The following is a 15,624-nucleotide window of genomic DNA, read 5'->3' as shown; positions in this document are numbered from 1 at the left end:
CAGTTATTTTTATTTATAGTTTTTTTAGAATATATTATGTAAATATGTAGAAGTAGTGCACCAGAAACAATATTTCATCGGTTTATTGTTTCCAAATGTATCGCTATAATATAACTAAAATAAAATATTGATCATTAACATTTATAACGCATCGTACGTCTTGAGTATCTATCAAAGCATGATCGGAGAAATAGTTCCAAAAATATATTAAATCAATTATGCGGTACAATACGGTAAGTTACCTAGAATAATACAATGTTTCTTTTGTGCATACAAAGCAATAAAAAGCTTCTCAAAAGGTTGATAGGAATAATATGATAGTGAAGCTTGAAAATAAATAGGCCTTATTCAGCAATACTAAGAATTTGGACTATGAAAGGTTTGAAATTATTTGAGGAAATTCATTCATTAAGGAAGCTATAAGAGTTTAATATATATATATATATTTAAATAATTTATTAGGAGATTGTGATGAAAAATTCTTCGTTGAGTAATGCTCTATCAAAATTGAAGAAATACAAATTAACTTATTGGATTCACTTGAAATTTTTCAGGGGAGGAGGCGACAATGATCCTGAATTTGTCAAGGTAAGAAAAATTTCAAAAAATGTTCTAAAAACGTCTTTTAAACTTCAATACGGTACTGTTTTATTTGTATTTATATTTTATTTCAATTTTATCTGGAAGGCTACTATGATATTAATTTGATCTCGTGCTGATTCTAAAGCCACGTTTACACCAGACTTGTCAACAAAATAATGTTTTACTCAATTAATTTTCTTCGAAAAAATTGTACATTTTTTCTGTAGAAAACAATCCAAATGTTGATATATGGCCTTTTTTAGAATTATGCAACGAAATTTGTTGAAATCTCAGTGGATTTTTGTGTAAATGTGGCTCGACAAACTGATAATATGATGTCATTGGAGCTCTAAAAATTATCCTTCCAATCGTTTCAATGGTCAATTGATCAGCTTTGTGAATATTTCCTTAAAATCTACATAGTTTTCAAATCCCATCAATATCTCCTATAATTTACACAATATTTATATTTTGATCTATGTTTCTACGTAACAGTATTGAGTTTTGAATACCTGTACCGGTACAGTACTTTTAGAAGTTTGTTTGTTTGTTTAAAATTTGATTTCAATAAGTTATTTATCTTTATTTTTCTAGAGTTGAAAGTACTTATTGAAGCTTGTTCAATTTTAATTTGTTGTTTGGTTGAATTGTTTACAGCGCCAAGAAGCCAAGTCATCGGCTCTTGACGAACAGCTGAAAGAGTACATCGCCGAATGGCGCAAACAGAGGTCAAAGGAGGAGGATGATCTCAAAAAGCTCAAGGAGAAACAGGCCAAGCGCAAGGTGAGAGAAAGATAACAAATTGTAGTTGAAATATGGTAGAAAAAGACAAAAATAATGTATATTTATTATCTCTTTTCTGTATAGGGCTACTTGTAATATAAATATAAAGAAAATAAAAATCTCAGTACACTTTTTTTAAATATTTTATCACTACATGTTTCGGACATTTATGCCATTTCCAAGTGATATCACTGGAAATACTGAGATTTTTATTTTCTTTATATTTAATGTATATTTATTATTTTATTGAGCGCTAGGTGAGAGATAATAAATTGCAGTTAATGTATGGTACAAAAAGACAAAAATAATGTCTAACTTATCTATTATTTTATTGGAATAGAAAACAATGTCAGAAGACCGGATATTTAGATTATTATACAAGTTATAAACTCTGATTGGACTCCTCTCGTTTTACAATGTAGTCCTCGTTTTGGAGTAGATCCAATCTTGTGCACTCCATTCTTGTGAGTTTGCATATTATTATTAATTTATTGATGTATTGTAGGTACCACAATCAAACTAACAAAAAAAATCATCATTGTAAAAATTCAAACATTATTACAAGGAGCTTGATCCACGATTCAAACAATTTCAATTCACCTCAAGTTCAACTCCGAATTAAACTTACACAGTTTCATCGTTTATTGTACAATGTAATTGAGCATTGAATTATAATTCTTTTTGTTTTTATTCTCTATCATTTTCCCTTTTTCACTTTTCAGGTCATGCGAGCGGAAGAAGAAAAGAAAATGGCGGAACGCAAGAAGCAAGAGGAGGAGCGCAGAGTGAAGGAGATCGAAGAGAAGAAACAGAGAGACATGGAAGAGAAAAGAAAGCGCTTGGAAGAGGCCGAGAAGAAGAGACAGACAATGATGGCGGCTCTCAAGGTAATTTTCCAATTTTCTCATTAAGGAAAGTTTCCCCTGTTTTTTCAATTTGATTTTCTCATTGATCATTTACTGTACTCTATCATTTTTCCCCATTCAACAACCACAAAAAACATTACCGGTAAATAATTGGAGATCGATCTTGTCATAGATGAAGAAAGATTTTTGTTTGGATTTATATTTTGAAATTAATTGATCTGATAAATTCAAAATTATTGTAGTACATACATTTTTTGGACTCAAAATAGTGAGTGAATTAAGTTATCATTTACATAGCCTCTAGACTGTGTACTCCAAATTAAGGTTTAGAGCAGTTTTGGGCAAATGCCTGTTGTTTTTATATGCATTATATCTATTGTCTATGAATAAATGAAATGAAATGAATACTGTATTCTATAATATTATTGCTTTATTTTACTCTTCTAATTTATTTAAAAATGACAAAAATATAAAATGATTGGAAATGAAAAAACAGGTTTATAGCCCCTACTACTCCACGTTTTGATTGGAAATTAGTCCAAAAGAGATTATGATTCGTCAGCACTTTCAAACACATACAGTATAGTTCTGATCTCAAAATTTTTTGAAGATTAATCAGCACTTTCAAAAATATCATATTTTTTGATTCCAAAATAATTACAAAAGAATTGAATTCAGAATGTTAATATAGGAAATACATTCAAATAATCCACTGTAGTAATCAGTTCAAAACTTGAGAAATATTGAATGAACTTTGAAAATGTCAAGCCATAATAGTCCAATGATTATTATAAATGCATGTAATTGATAAATACTCTATCGAATTAATAAGTGTGTTTATTGATATATTACAAATAATGTATTTTGATACATTACTAGTATGTTGTAATTAATGGGATGAACCACACTCCAAAATATCATTGTAACATGTTTACCAATTCAATATTGTATTGTATTATATTTATATTGAATAAAAAAGCGACTAAAGGATGTTGTAACATTGTCCAAAGATGTATTCTATAGTTTCAGAATAATCAATGCAATTTTTTTAAAATCCAGCAATAAATTGTAATTCTATCCATGATATCCTTAATCTGAATACCCCAATGATTAATCTTATGATAGTAATAGTAAAACTCATTTTTCTCTCTCTATTTTCAGGACCAGAGCAAATCGAAAGGACCCAACTTCACCGTAAACAAGAAAACAGACGTGAGTAAAAGTATTCTATTTGGCATAATATTTTTAAATAAATTTCATAAACATTGCATATTGTGTGTGTGAATCCAAGTGTGAATGATCGACGCCACAATTGTCTGTGATACTGTTAAAGAATAAACAATAATTATTATTAGCTTACCTTCATGTATCCTAATAATTGAAGAACTGCGAATAAGTAGATAATAACTCTCTTTCCTAGAAATTTTCATCAACATTTTGAGAATAGAAATGTATCTTCATATTTATTTATCTATTTATTCATTAGACACATTTTTGAGGTCTTTCTGAACTCTTCCAGTCGATTAAATGTTCCAGATTCCAGTTTTCAAATAGCTAAAAGTAACAGGTGTATCAGTTTGAGTTAAGGATTTTTTCAGTATTTTTATTCAGACGTAGTTCTTGAAAGTAGATTTATAACACAGTCAACAATTTTTTAAGAAAAAAACTTTTCTTAAAAAAGTTTTCAATATACTTCCTAGAGAGTTGAAATAGAGGAGGTTGAATACCTACAAAAAAAATTGAAGGAATATTTGGTGGGACTATCCCTATACTCTTTGCAGGAGTATGTCAATTTGACTGCAAGATTTTAGAATCTTGTTTTTTATCAAAATTTGTGACTTCTTTATGGGTAAAGGATTATTTTTGTGACGATATTAATAATTCTTATTGTAATTTGACACTGTTCAGATGTATTTTGTGCATTTTGATGAATAAAGAAATTTTCAATTCAATTCAATTCGATTTTCAATTCAAAAACAATATTTTGTTTCATATTTCTCTCAATATATCTAATTCTATTATGTTTTTGTTGTAGTTGAACATGACCTCAGCTCAAATGGAAAGGAACAAGACTAAGGAGCAGCTGGAGGAGGAGAAGAAGATCTCTCTGTCGTTCCGCATCAAGCCGTTGGCCATCGAGAACATGAGCATCAACGCACTGCGCGCCAAGGCCCAGGAACTGTGGGACTGCATCGTCAAGCTCGAAACTGAGAAGTACGATCTGGAGGAACGCCAGAAGAGGCAGGACTACGATGTGAGTGGGATAACTATACTTTCAGTAAAATAATTTAATTGATTTGTTGCATAAGTCAATAATTAGACAGATCATAACATCAACAAGCTACATCGTTCTAAATAAAAAAGTTGAGACTTGAGGCCAGACCACATTGAGCTTTTTTTCAAGCGTTTCTCAGGCGACAACCCAATCAGCCAATCGGAGAGCTTCCTTCCCTGCCGACTTTAAAAACGCCATCTCAAAACCCCTGAAAAAACCGCCTATATAGGAAGTTGAATGCAAAAGACTAAGAAATTGTCAAAAAATCACAGATTTATTAATAAAGACCGGTTTCGGTTATTACACCATTGTCAATCTCTGTTTATCAGAGAAGACCGAAACCGGTCTTTCTAAGTTTATCCCTCAACACAGGTTTAGCCTAAAGAGGGATGCACTGTGGTTTTTTCTGTTACATGCTTAATATAATTATCTATGTTCAATTATTATGCTTAAGGTATGTATTTGTATTACCAATTGTAATGTTCAACCATTATGTTTAATGTATGTATTTGTATTACCAATTGTAATGTTCAACCATTATGTTTAATGTATGTATTTGTATTACCAATTATTGTAAAAATGCAGTGAAATAAACGAATTATTTATTTATATTTATTTATTTAATAATAAGTGCAGTAAATCTGTGTTTTTTGACAATTTCTTAGTATTTTTCATTCAATATCAACTTCTCAACTACACAAAAAGTATATAGGGAGTCCTGTTCTGGCCCTTACAGAGAAATACAAAAAGAAACAAGCATGACTTAATTTTATAAAAATAATATGATACTGTAAATTTGAAATAAATTTTTGTTAATGGCCACATGAACATGAAAACACATCTTCTCAAGAGTGTAAATATATATTTATCAATTGACACAACATGAAGAATTAATTATTGATGCAAGTGGGTAAAATTCTTGCTTGCAATGTGACAGAAATACCGTATTACGTGAGTGCAAGCAGAAGAAGTTAATTCAATAAATAATATTGCCAATGAACAAGATTTTGAATTAAAAGACTATTTATTCCACGTTTTGAGTAGACCTCATATAGCAGTATAAAAGGAACAGGAAGATTGTTCTTGTGGAAAAAATAATAATAGGCTAAATCAGTGATGGATAAGAATTCACTGTCAAAAATTCAACCAAGCTACAATATGGCTTTGGAGCCTTCAGTTTTTATGAACTCTGGTAACTGCATTACTTATGTAAAATTACATTTTCAATTCTAAATTAATTCATTAAATATTATTAATAAGAAATTTAATTTCAATTTGTATTTACTTTTGAAAATTTCATTTTTTATTTCAGCTCAAAGAATTGAAAGAAAGACAAAAGCAGCAGCTGAGGCATAAAGCCCTGAAAAAAGGCCTTGACCCTGAGTGAGTATAACTATCATTTTCAGAAAATACATCTTCAAATCTTATTGATTATTTCAAAGGAGATGAAATAACTTAGAATGAAACGTTTTCATTAAATATTTAGTGTTGAATGCTTCAATTATCAATCCATTCATATACTTGTAGTGTTGGGCATCCGGCTCATGACGTCAGAAAAGCAATGGAGTGGAGTTTTTGTATTAAGCCAGTCGGGCGGTCTAGTTTTGTAAAGTCTTTTTGTGAGTTAATAGTAATAAGTCAATAAAGAATGAAGTGTCTAACAGTCTTTTATTAACGAGTACTCCAAATAATCATATTAAAGTATAAACATTATAATACTGTATATAGTGGTTTCAGGATTTAGTTTATCATGTGAATTGAGAGGAAAACATATTACTTTCATACTTTATAGTTTCTTTTACTATATAGTTGTCTCAATTTTCAAATACATCAAAGTAATAACATAATAGACTATGAATTTTCAAACATCACAATACCATTTTTGTCAACTTACAGAAGAAAACATTATATTCGACATTTAATTACAAATGTTCTTTTTTTAATTTCCAGGGCTCTCACAGGAAAGTACCCAGTAAGTATCAAATACTATTATTTCAAATTTATCGAGCCCTTCATTGAAAGATTACCGTATGGTACCTACTCTTCTACTTTTTCACAATATTGACTTCAATACGCTTATGCTATTTCTTGTACTTGCACTTTACCGCATCTTTCAAATGCAGAACTTCTATAGAGAATTTTAAATTGTTTACCCTAATTAATTAACTCATTACATCAATAATTAATCAATGTATTATTCTGCGAATTAAATTATTGATATTTCTCTGAATACCTTTTGGAGATGTTTCATTCTTCAATGAGTCGGATTCAAGATATAATTATTAAGAAGCTAAATCAAGAATCATTCTTGAAATGTACTTGTGAATTGTTCTCTCTCAGATGCTGATGATTCATCCTCAGTAGGCTTCAATAACCCATATTATTATCCGAATATTGCTATGCCTATATCTTAGAAGATTATGAGTTCATTGAGAATTATTTCATTGAGTATAAAAACAATTTGTTTGGACAATTACACTCTCCAGTAATGTTGGTCCCTATGATAAATGCATTCATAACAAAAAAAACTATTTTTCATTAATTCTATCTTTTCCTTGCAGCCAAAAATCCAAGTCGCCTCCAAATATGAAAGACGTGTAGATACAAGGTCATACGACGACAAGAAGAAGCTCTTCGAAGGTGTAAGTATTTTCAACTTGAAATATAGAAATAATACACAATTTTCTCACAAGCAGGCTAGGCCAAATGAGTTAGTTCATGCACAAAAATCAGTTACGAATATTTCTACAACTCATTTCAACTACATTCTAAAGTATAGAGTAAGCCCCAATAAAAAGATAAGTTCATTTATTGATTCAAGATACCGAATTATTCATTAAAATAATTGGGAAAGGACCAAATAAACGAAAAAATCTTAATTATTATTAATTAATTGTTTTTAAGAAGAGATATTTCATACAATAAATGCAGAGGTTATTTGCTGTGAGAACTGGCTTACTGATTTCATGACTTATTGATATAGACTGAACTAAATTTTTGATATTTTTTTCATACTATCAATTAGAAATAATATGTGAAATCTTAAGCACTGCTATTTAATAAGTGTGTGCTCTGCTGGGATGAAAGAGAATAATTTCCAATAGTTCTTATGGGAGTGTTCACACATTAGCAGACTGCAAGTGTGTGAAGACTTCCATAAGAATCTATGGAAGTCTTATTTCTCTGCCCAGGAGAGCAAACATTTATTGGAAACCAGGGCTTTAGGCGTTAATGATTTCAGACATTTGGGACGTTATCCCTTATCAGAATACTCACGTTAAAATTTGCAAATTTTCAAACGGCCATATTTGATGAACGGTAAGGAATTTTGCAAATCGGATTCCAGATTCGTGTTTCTCGCATCAAAGAGCATTAATTCGAGAGAGAATATTTTAATATAGGGTTCATTGAATAGACATTTCCTAATTTATTTTCTTGTGTAACCAATGTATTTTGGATAGACCTAATTTCAGAAAAACAGATTATTGAGGAAGGTGTCATCAATATTGAATGTCTTTAATTTCAATACTTGTATACTGTAACGATTTTTTTCAAGTTCTGTGACATGTTTAATTTCATACCATCATCCCTTCACATTTATCAGGACTTGAACATTTATTAAAGTCGACAAGCTACAAGTGCATCATTCACATCAGATCGGTAATAATATGAAATCATAATTTTTTTTTTAATTCAACTATCTAGATCTAGAGTTTCCCCTCACATAATATCTCAAGATTATAATATTATTTGTGACAATTTTATGTTTTCCATCAAATAAGTCTTATTTTTAAATGTTTTATTCCAATGCTGAACTTGATAACTATTTATTTCCTATAAGAGTTTTTAGTAATTTGAATATTTCCAAAGCATGTTTCTATGAGAGCATGGAGACAATGATATTGAAATTAGTAGGTCCTATAATGCATCTCCATAGTATCATGGTCCTTTTTCAATGAATTATCAATTATAATTTCTAAAAAAAATATGCTGTAACGAATAAAATAATTTATGATAAATCAGGGTTGTAACGTTAACATAACTGAGATGAATCGGGGTTGTAACGTTAACATAACTGAGATGAATCAGGGTTGTAACGTTAACGTTTAACATCATTAAAGTATTCAGTTGATTCCTTGAGAAAGGACTTGCCCTTATCTGTCCCTGTTATTTGTTTTCTGGATCGTTTTCGCCCCCATGTTGTTTGTGAGAATTACAAAAAATTATGTGGTTATTCTTATTGTACTATCCTGCATTATATTTTGGAAAACATTTGTAAGGAATGTCAGGAGTAATTTATTTTTATCAGTAGCTCCCTCGTGGTAAATGAGTGCTGTTTTCATTTTGGTTTGTATTATTTGAGTAAAGTTGGAACAGCATGAAAACATTCAGACACAAATTTAAAAGAGAAATTCACAAATATCAGTTTAAAAAGCGATTATCAGTTTTGTTGGGAGGAAACGATAAATTGGTAAAAAAGTAAATTCGTATGGCTTTTGTTGGTGGGGAGTCCCTTGCGGTAAGGTTCCACCACCTGAATATATAATTTGGGCCGTCTAATTATATAAATTGAATTAATTAGCCGTCAATTTGATAAATTGGTATAAAAATTCACAAAACGAGAGAAGTGTTCTTTTTAAAACAACCCAACAAAATCTTACTCTACATCAATTTGGGTATTGTGATTTTTTTTTCATTTTTTCTCCAACTTTCTGGAGTGTAAGAGTGTGTGTGGGTTCTATATATCGAACAAGAAGCACATTATTTGATAAAAAAATATTAATTCAAAACGTGAGAATAATATTCCACATAATTTCAACAAAGAGCTGCTCTTTGGAACAGCCCAAAATAAACCGATTATTTCTTATCATTTTTTTGGTATTTTCTTATCAAATACGTCTTATTTAATTGAGGTGATTCAGAGCTCCAACAGAAAACACCGTCTCACCTAAAATATTTTTAAACTTAGAACCAATATTTTCAACAATTTCCGAATAAGTGTTCTCTTGAGAGAAGCTCCAAAAATCTCACATCATATATTATGGCTTCGTTGTATATTTGTCTCATTTTTTGCTATATTTACTGGATTCAATATATTTTCAAACGTAGGAATTTTATTTTCCACAATTTTCAAAGAAAGACTGTCCTTATTTTTAAATTTTAAAGTTTTTTAAATTTTAAAGACAGTCCTAATTTTAAAGTTCTCTCTAGAACAGCCCAAAAAAACGTACACTACTTATTCTGGTTTCGTTCTACAATTCTCTCATTTTTTGTGATATTTACTGGATTTTAATATGTTTTTAATGTAGGAACGATATTTTTCACAATTTCCAAAAAAGTGTTCTGTTTAGAACAGCTTACCCTACATATTCTGGCCTCGTTCTATATTTATCACATTCTTGCGATATTTACTGGATTTTGTTTAATCTACCAACTCCAGGGCTGGGACACATTAACATCAGAAACCAATGAGAAAATATGGAAGAGCAGAAACGATCAGTTTTCAAATCGTAGCAAGGGTGAGTCACAAGATCAACGAAAATTTTCGTTTTCAAAAAAAACGAAATAACAAAACATGCGCTCCGCTACTGGACACTAGAGCACTGAGTGTTTTTTGGAAACCCTGCAAAGTGTTTTGGAACCCCTGCCAAGCGTTTTCAACCCCAGCTAGTTTAGAATAATCATCCTGGTTATGAAAATAATTATCGATTAGCGATCTAGTTTTGTGTTAAGGTGCTGCGTGCAGACTTATGTGCCACGAACACGCGCATTTTAATTTTTATCAGCTGATGCTATACTTTTTATATCTGTATCGTACTGTTTCTGTACAAATATAGATATAATAAAAGCTTAGCAGCAGCTGATGAGAAGTGAAATACGCGTGTTGGTGGCGCTCAAATCTGTACGCACCTTTAAGCGCGCTTTCCAATGAATTCCCACTCAGCCTGAAAAAGAACACCATTATTTCTTATAGGAGTTTTCACACATATGCAGATTGCTTTATGTGAACGCCCTCATAAGAACCAATGCTATTCTAACAGAACGAAAATTCATTGGAAAGTAGGGCTTTAGAGCTGTACATTGGAGCTGTGGTATTTCCCCTTGAGTGATGTATTGCTCATTGATTGATGTGATATCTCCTTGTATGTATTCCTTGCATTTTGATCTCTACTGAGACAGAGATATAAAATGTATGGGTTTCCCAAATTGTGCATGTATTCTATCACTTGATATAGCAATAACAGTATTGATGAATTTGTAGAGCTGAAATCTTTCGTGATAGGAAACTGAATCAGGTTCTGGAGAGTTGAGTTATAGAAGATCTGGTCAAGAACCAAAATTTCTTTTAAGAGACAAATTTGTGAATTCAGAAATTATGATCAGTTATGGAAGAAAAAATGTTTTAAATCAATTATCGATACCTTATAATATGAATTATTATAGTAACTGCAAATTAATAATACTCATTATAGAATGTCTATGTTTCTTATTTCAAAAATTATATTCTGTTCTACTTAATTCATAATTTTTAATAGCTACTATTCCATATAGACTAGATTGGAAATTAATTTGCATTGCGGTACCAATAAAAATCGTCACTTCAAGGATCTGTTTTATTCAAATTTTTCTTTGATTCATTGATATACCGTAAGCAATAAATTTCAATTTTTCTCTCAAGATTATGTTGAACTGGAAGATTCCTTAATGGGGCTGACAAATAATTTTTGAATAATAGCGCTCACCGAATTTCCATCTAGCTGTTTACTCTGTTGTCAATATTTGCAGTAGCAGAGGTCTTCGGGGTGAATCAGCATTTAATTTGGATTTTCTTTCAATAATAATTAATTCATTAGCATTTGAATAATTGCAATATCTCAGTAATTTCCATCTGTAGATTCCTTAATGGTTTCAGCTCTCCAAATACATAATCAAACTGTTATTAATGTTAATAGTCGGTTGCAAAAACAACAATCAATATTAGTCTCCTATCTTATATATGATTTTGGTAATTTATCAGAGGTCATAATAATATTGATTGATGTTTATGTAATCAACTATACTTGGTGATACAGTGCAAAAACTGAAACTGTGATTGATTATTTTGTCCTATATATGCTGTTACCCAACTCCTTCCTCAGAAGTTATCCTCCTGAACAATAGGGAATTGAGAAAAAGTTAGTGTAAACACATGAACAGCAATGTATATTGTATACACAATTTTTACTGCAATAATGTTAACAATGTTAGTATATACACCTGAGGGTATATCCAATAAAAATTTAAAATATTTATTATATGTATTATTTCAATTGCTATGTTTTCTATATCTTGTTTTCTGAGTTCAACAATTCTCAACCATCATATATAACTGTATTTCACATGGAAAACATTCAATGTTGAATATACAGCACCCTGCTCATTATTATCATAATAACAGACTCATATTATATTATTTGCTGAATATTTTCCATATAACATTGAAAGCTTATCACTGTATCGTTTGTCAATTGTACTGTCTATGAGATACATTCTGAATTTCAAAATCACTCTAACAAAAAGCATTTATTATATTCATAAACATTAATTAAAATACAGTGAATAATACATCCAACACAAAGAGAGCAATAATTTTCATCACTCATTGCCTATTAATATCCGGATAAAACCTTCTTAAAAATATAACTTTGAAAACAGGATATTAATTTCAGTTTCATTAGGTACAGTAACAAAAAATCATTCACATACATTTGTGATAAAACATTTCTACTTCTTTATCATAAAATAACAAAAATCCGTATTTTCAATCACAGTAACTTAATTATTCTACCTAAAACATTATAATTCATCACATAAAATTAAGCTGTTCTATTGCACATAGAATTGCTTATTATTATTATTATTAAAAATGGAGAATTTGACTGGAATAAAGACAAAAAACTAATAAAGAAATTCTTTCTCAATTCTACCAATCAATTTCCCTATCTATTTTTCACTCTCATCACCATCACAAATTGTACAGTCAGTCGTCAGTTGTGTTGTGTTCCATCTGCATTTGTGTTTGTGATATATGCATTGTGTACCATTGAATTTTTCGCCATTTTTCCATGATTTTCCTGCACCATACACCATAATCTCATCCCGTGTGACCCCGTCTTCATACTAACCACACTGTTTTGTCATGATCAGCTTCCAACTTTTCACTAACTCTTTTTGTAAAATCTTCCTACTTTATTCTTGTAAAAACTTCCAACTCTTCACTGACTCATATTGTAAAAACTTTCAAATATCCACAAACTTTTCTTGTAAAAACTTTTCATCTTGTGTTTGTCTTGTCATGACCCAGCTTCCATATAGTACCATCAACCTAGAGGCTGAGAAGTGTCATCTTTTCCAGCGATACTTTTCTCTAGCTTGTTTGAACGCTTGTTTTATTTTTCTGTTGTGTTTTCTCTGACGATGCCAGGGATACATTGAGCAGACGAAAGAAACCATGGAGAAGGTCTGGAACGAAAGAACAGACCAGTTTGGAAACCGTCCCAAAGGTGAGCGATTCCCTTGCTTTGGATAGTGAACTCCAATCGCCTCTTGACATCCGGCCATTACAATCATTGGGTTTCATCAATATTTGATTTGCCAATCAATATTTCATACATCAATCATATTTGTTTAATCATTCACTCATGGTTAAAGCATGCCAAAAATGTCTAAAATGCCCACTCAGACTTATGTCTAATACAAGCGACAACCTCATCTACAGTGATGTCCACGTTATAATAGCAGTGGAGAAAGATTGATTGATTGATTGATTGAGTACTTTATTTATGTAGATTACAATATATACTGGCTTATACACTTATATACAATAGCTTACAATACAGCAAAATTATAGATGAATTTACATAATATAGACTAAGAAAATAATTATTGAACTGTATATGATATTAAAAAGCAATTTGTAATATAATAACTATAGATAATAATCATATTGTTATGCATCTACATAAATTGGCGGAGCTTTGGACATATCAATGTCCATTCTTCGGAAAGAATATTAAAAATATCCTCCCCACTAACTCTCTACCAAAGATAGGAGAACAGCGTTGGCGATCCTCTGTCTTGTCAATGCATTCTATGGAGGATACCTGATACAGGTTTATTGGTGTAATATATAGCTGTTCATTCTCGTTTAAAATAATCAATTATATTTTATCAATCAAGAAATTATATTTTTCAATGATTTAATAATGAATTTTCATAATCAGGATAAAATATTTTGTTAATTATATTTCTAAATTGTTAAAAAACGATCTGGCTATACAGAGCAAAGCGAGAAAGAGATAACGCTATCCGCTTTGTTAAAGGATAAGGACAAGGATAGCAATACAATTGCTAATCAAACACTGCCATTATAACGTGGAACTCACTATAAATATTTGTTAGTCAGAGGCTCGGTTGCACAGCAGCCGGTTAAATTTTAACCGCAATTAATTTCACGAGAACCAATCAGAGAAGGCGTTTTTTTAAAGACGGCTTGTCTGATTGGTTCTTATGGAATTGATCACGGTTAAAATTTAACCGGCTGTTGTGCAACCGGCACAGAGTATGTAAATGTAGACTTACTACAGTACTCCTTGTTTTGAAATGATTTCACTAATTTCTTCATGTTGGATTCAAACTCTTGATACAAAATTCATTTTTATCACAGATCCATCATTCTATAACCAACTTAGCTTACATAGGTGAGATACATTTTAATGTATTCAAGTCTACTTACTTGAACAATGATAAATTAATGAAAAGCTGAGATAAAACAATTTTTTCCATTCGAGCTGAAATATCAATAATGAATGGATAAATGAATAGTATATGCTATATTATTAATTATTTTCAAATTTACCTTGGGAAATTGTGAATCATTTGTTTGCAGAGCAGAAATATGAATTGATTGTGAATTCCTCTGATTTCTGTATGGATTTTTATTTTTAATGCAAAAAATGATTTTCCTTGATTAGTAATTATTGGTACAATAATGTAAACATGCCCATATAAGCTTGATAGAATGAATTCAGATCATTCAGATTTATTGAACCAGCTCATACTTACTTTTTTTGTTATGTTTGAAGAATATTTTCAGATTTTAACATCATATTAGCACCGTTTTATCAATGGAGATATGGTTTTAATCTACAGGTATGAGGAAATCATTCAAGGTGATTTAGTATTCATTTTCTAGTCATCGAAATGTAATAAACTGTTTCCAATAATAATGCATACACACTGAATAAGCCTCTTGGAAATGTTTTCAATTGATTATTATATTGATAAAAAACATAAAGTATGTAGGTACCTACTATTTGTTATTAAAAGACACTTTCATGTCTGTATTTTGAATAAAATTGAATCCACCTCACGATAATATTTTTACTGAATTCTATTGATGAAGAGACATAAAAAGTGTTCTATTTGTTCAAATTCAAATTCAAATTGAGTTTATTCACAGAAATCATTACAAATACAGTACACATGTATAAATAATATAAATACTTGTGAATTTTCCCCACATAGACAAGTCTGTGTTTGGGGAAAGAGTTCTAATTAAAAAAAAATTGATACTAAAAAGAAAATTATAAATATTTACAATACAGTATAATTTGAAAAATAAAAGTTGGTTAAATGTAGTGGAGAAAGTATATGTTTTGAATTGAAGTAGTACAATATAACTATCATGGTATATAGCTTTAACATGGCACACAAAATAAAATTTAGAACTTGAACAATGATAAATTATGAGCAATATATTGATGATATATATACTTTCATATATATGATGATGATAGATAAGATTTTTATCTAATTCATATATATGATGATGAATACATGAAAAATATATACATAGTAACAAAATCGGTAAGAGGAGTAGATGAGCTGATCAGCGACATCCCTGCCGGTTTCAAATAACCACGTATTTAAAAATCGTTTGTATATGTTAAGGCTAAGGGGTTCTATTTGCTTTATGTAGGCGGGTATATTTCTATAAAGAATGTGACATATGTAATGACTATTAAATCTATTGCAATTGCTAACTAATCTGGGTTGTAGAATTCCAAATATATTCAT

At 30.2% G+C, this 15,624-nt stretch overlaps 1 protein-coding gene across 16 annotated transcripts in view; it reads left to right on the top strand.

Moving 5' to 3' along the window:
• LOC111055558 (troponin T) overlaps positions 1 to 15,624 on the top strand; it is a 39,651-nt gene that overhangs the window by 18,132 nt on the left and 5,895 nt on the right. For 11 of the 16 annotated variants that reach the window (XM_039438703.1, XM_039438695.1, XM_039438691.1 and 8 more), the window contains 9 exons: positions 555 to 588; positions 1,240 to 1,365; positions 2,088 to 2,252; positions 3,393 to 3,443; positions 4,267 to 4,485; positions 5,819 to 5,889; positions 6,457 to 6,478; positions 7,068 to 7,148; positions 12,971 to 13,049. In XM_039438703.1, the coding sequence (XP_039294637.1) occupies positions 555 to 588; positions 1,240 to 1,365; positions 2,088 to 2,252; positions 3,393 to 3,443; positions 4,267 to 4,485; positions 5,819 to 5,889; positions 6,457 to 6,478; positions 7,068 to 7,148; positions 12,971 to 13,049 (848 nt within the window). Of the gene's footprint in view, positions 1 to 554; positions 589 to 1,239; positions 1,366 to 2,087; positions 2,253 to 3,392; positions 3,444 to 4,266; positions 4,486 to 5,818; positions 5,890 to 6,456; positions 6,479 to 7,067; positions 7,149 to 9,946; positions 10,026 to 12,970; positions 13,050 to 15,624 lie in introns of all 16 variants that reach the window. The other 5 variants (XM_039438701.1, XM_039438693.1, XM_039438698.1 and 2 more) reach the window with 1 other exon arrangement.

Source organism: Nilaparvata lugens, chromosome 12, assembly GCF_014356525.2.
Source record: "Nilaparvata lugens isolate BPH chromosome 12, ASM1435652v1, whole genome shotgun sequence".
Lineage (NCBI taxonomy): Eukaryota > Metazoa > Arthropoda > Insecta > Hemiptera > Delphacidae > Nilaparvata > Nilaparvata lugens.
This window is presented reverse-complemented; position numbering and strand designations above follow the sequence as displayed.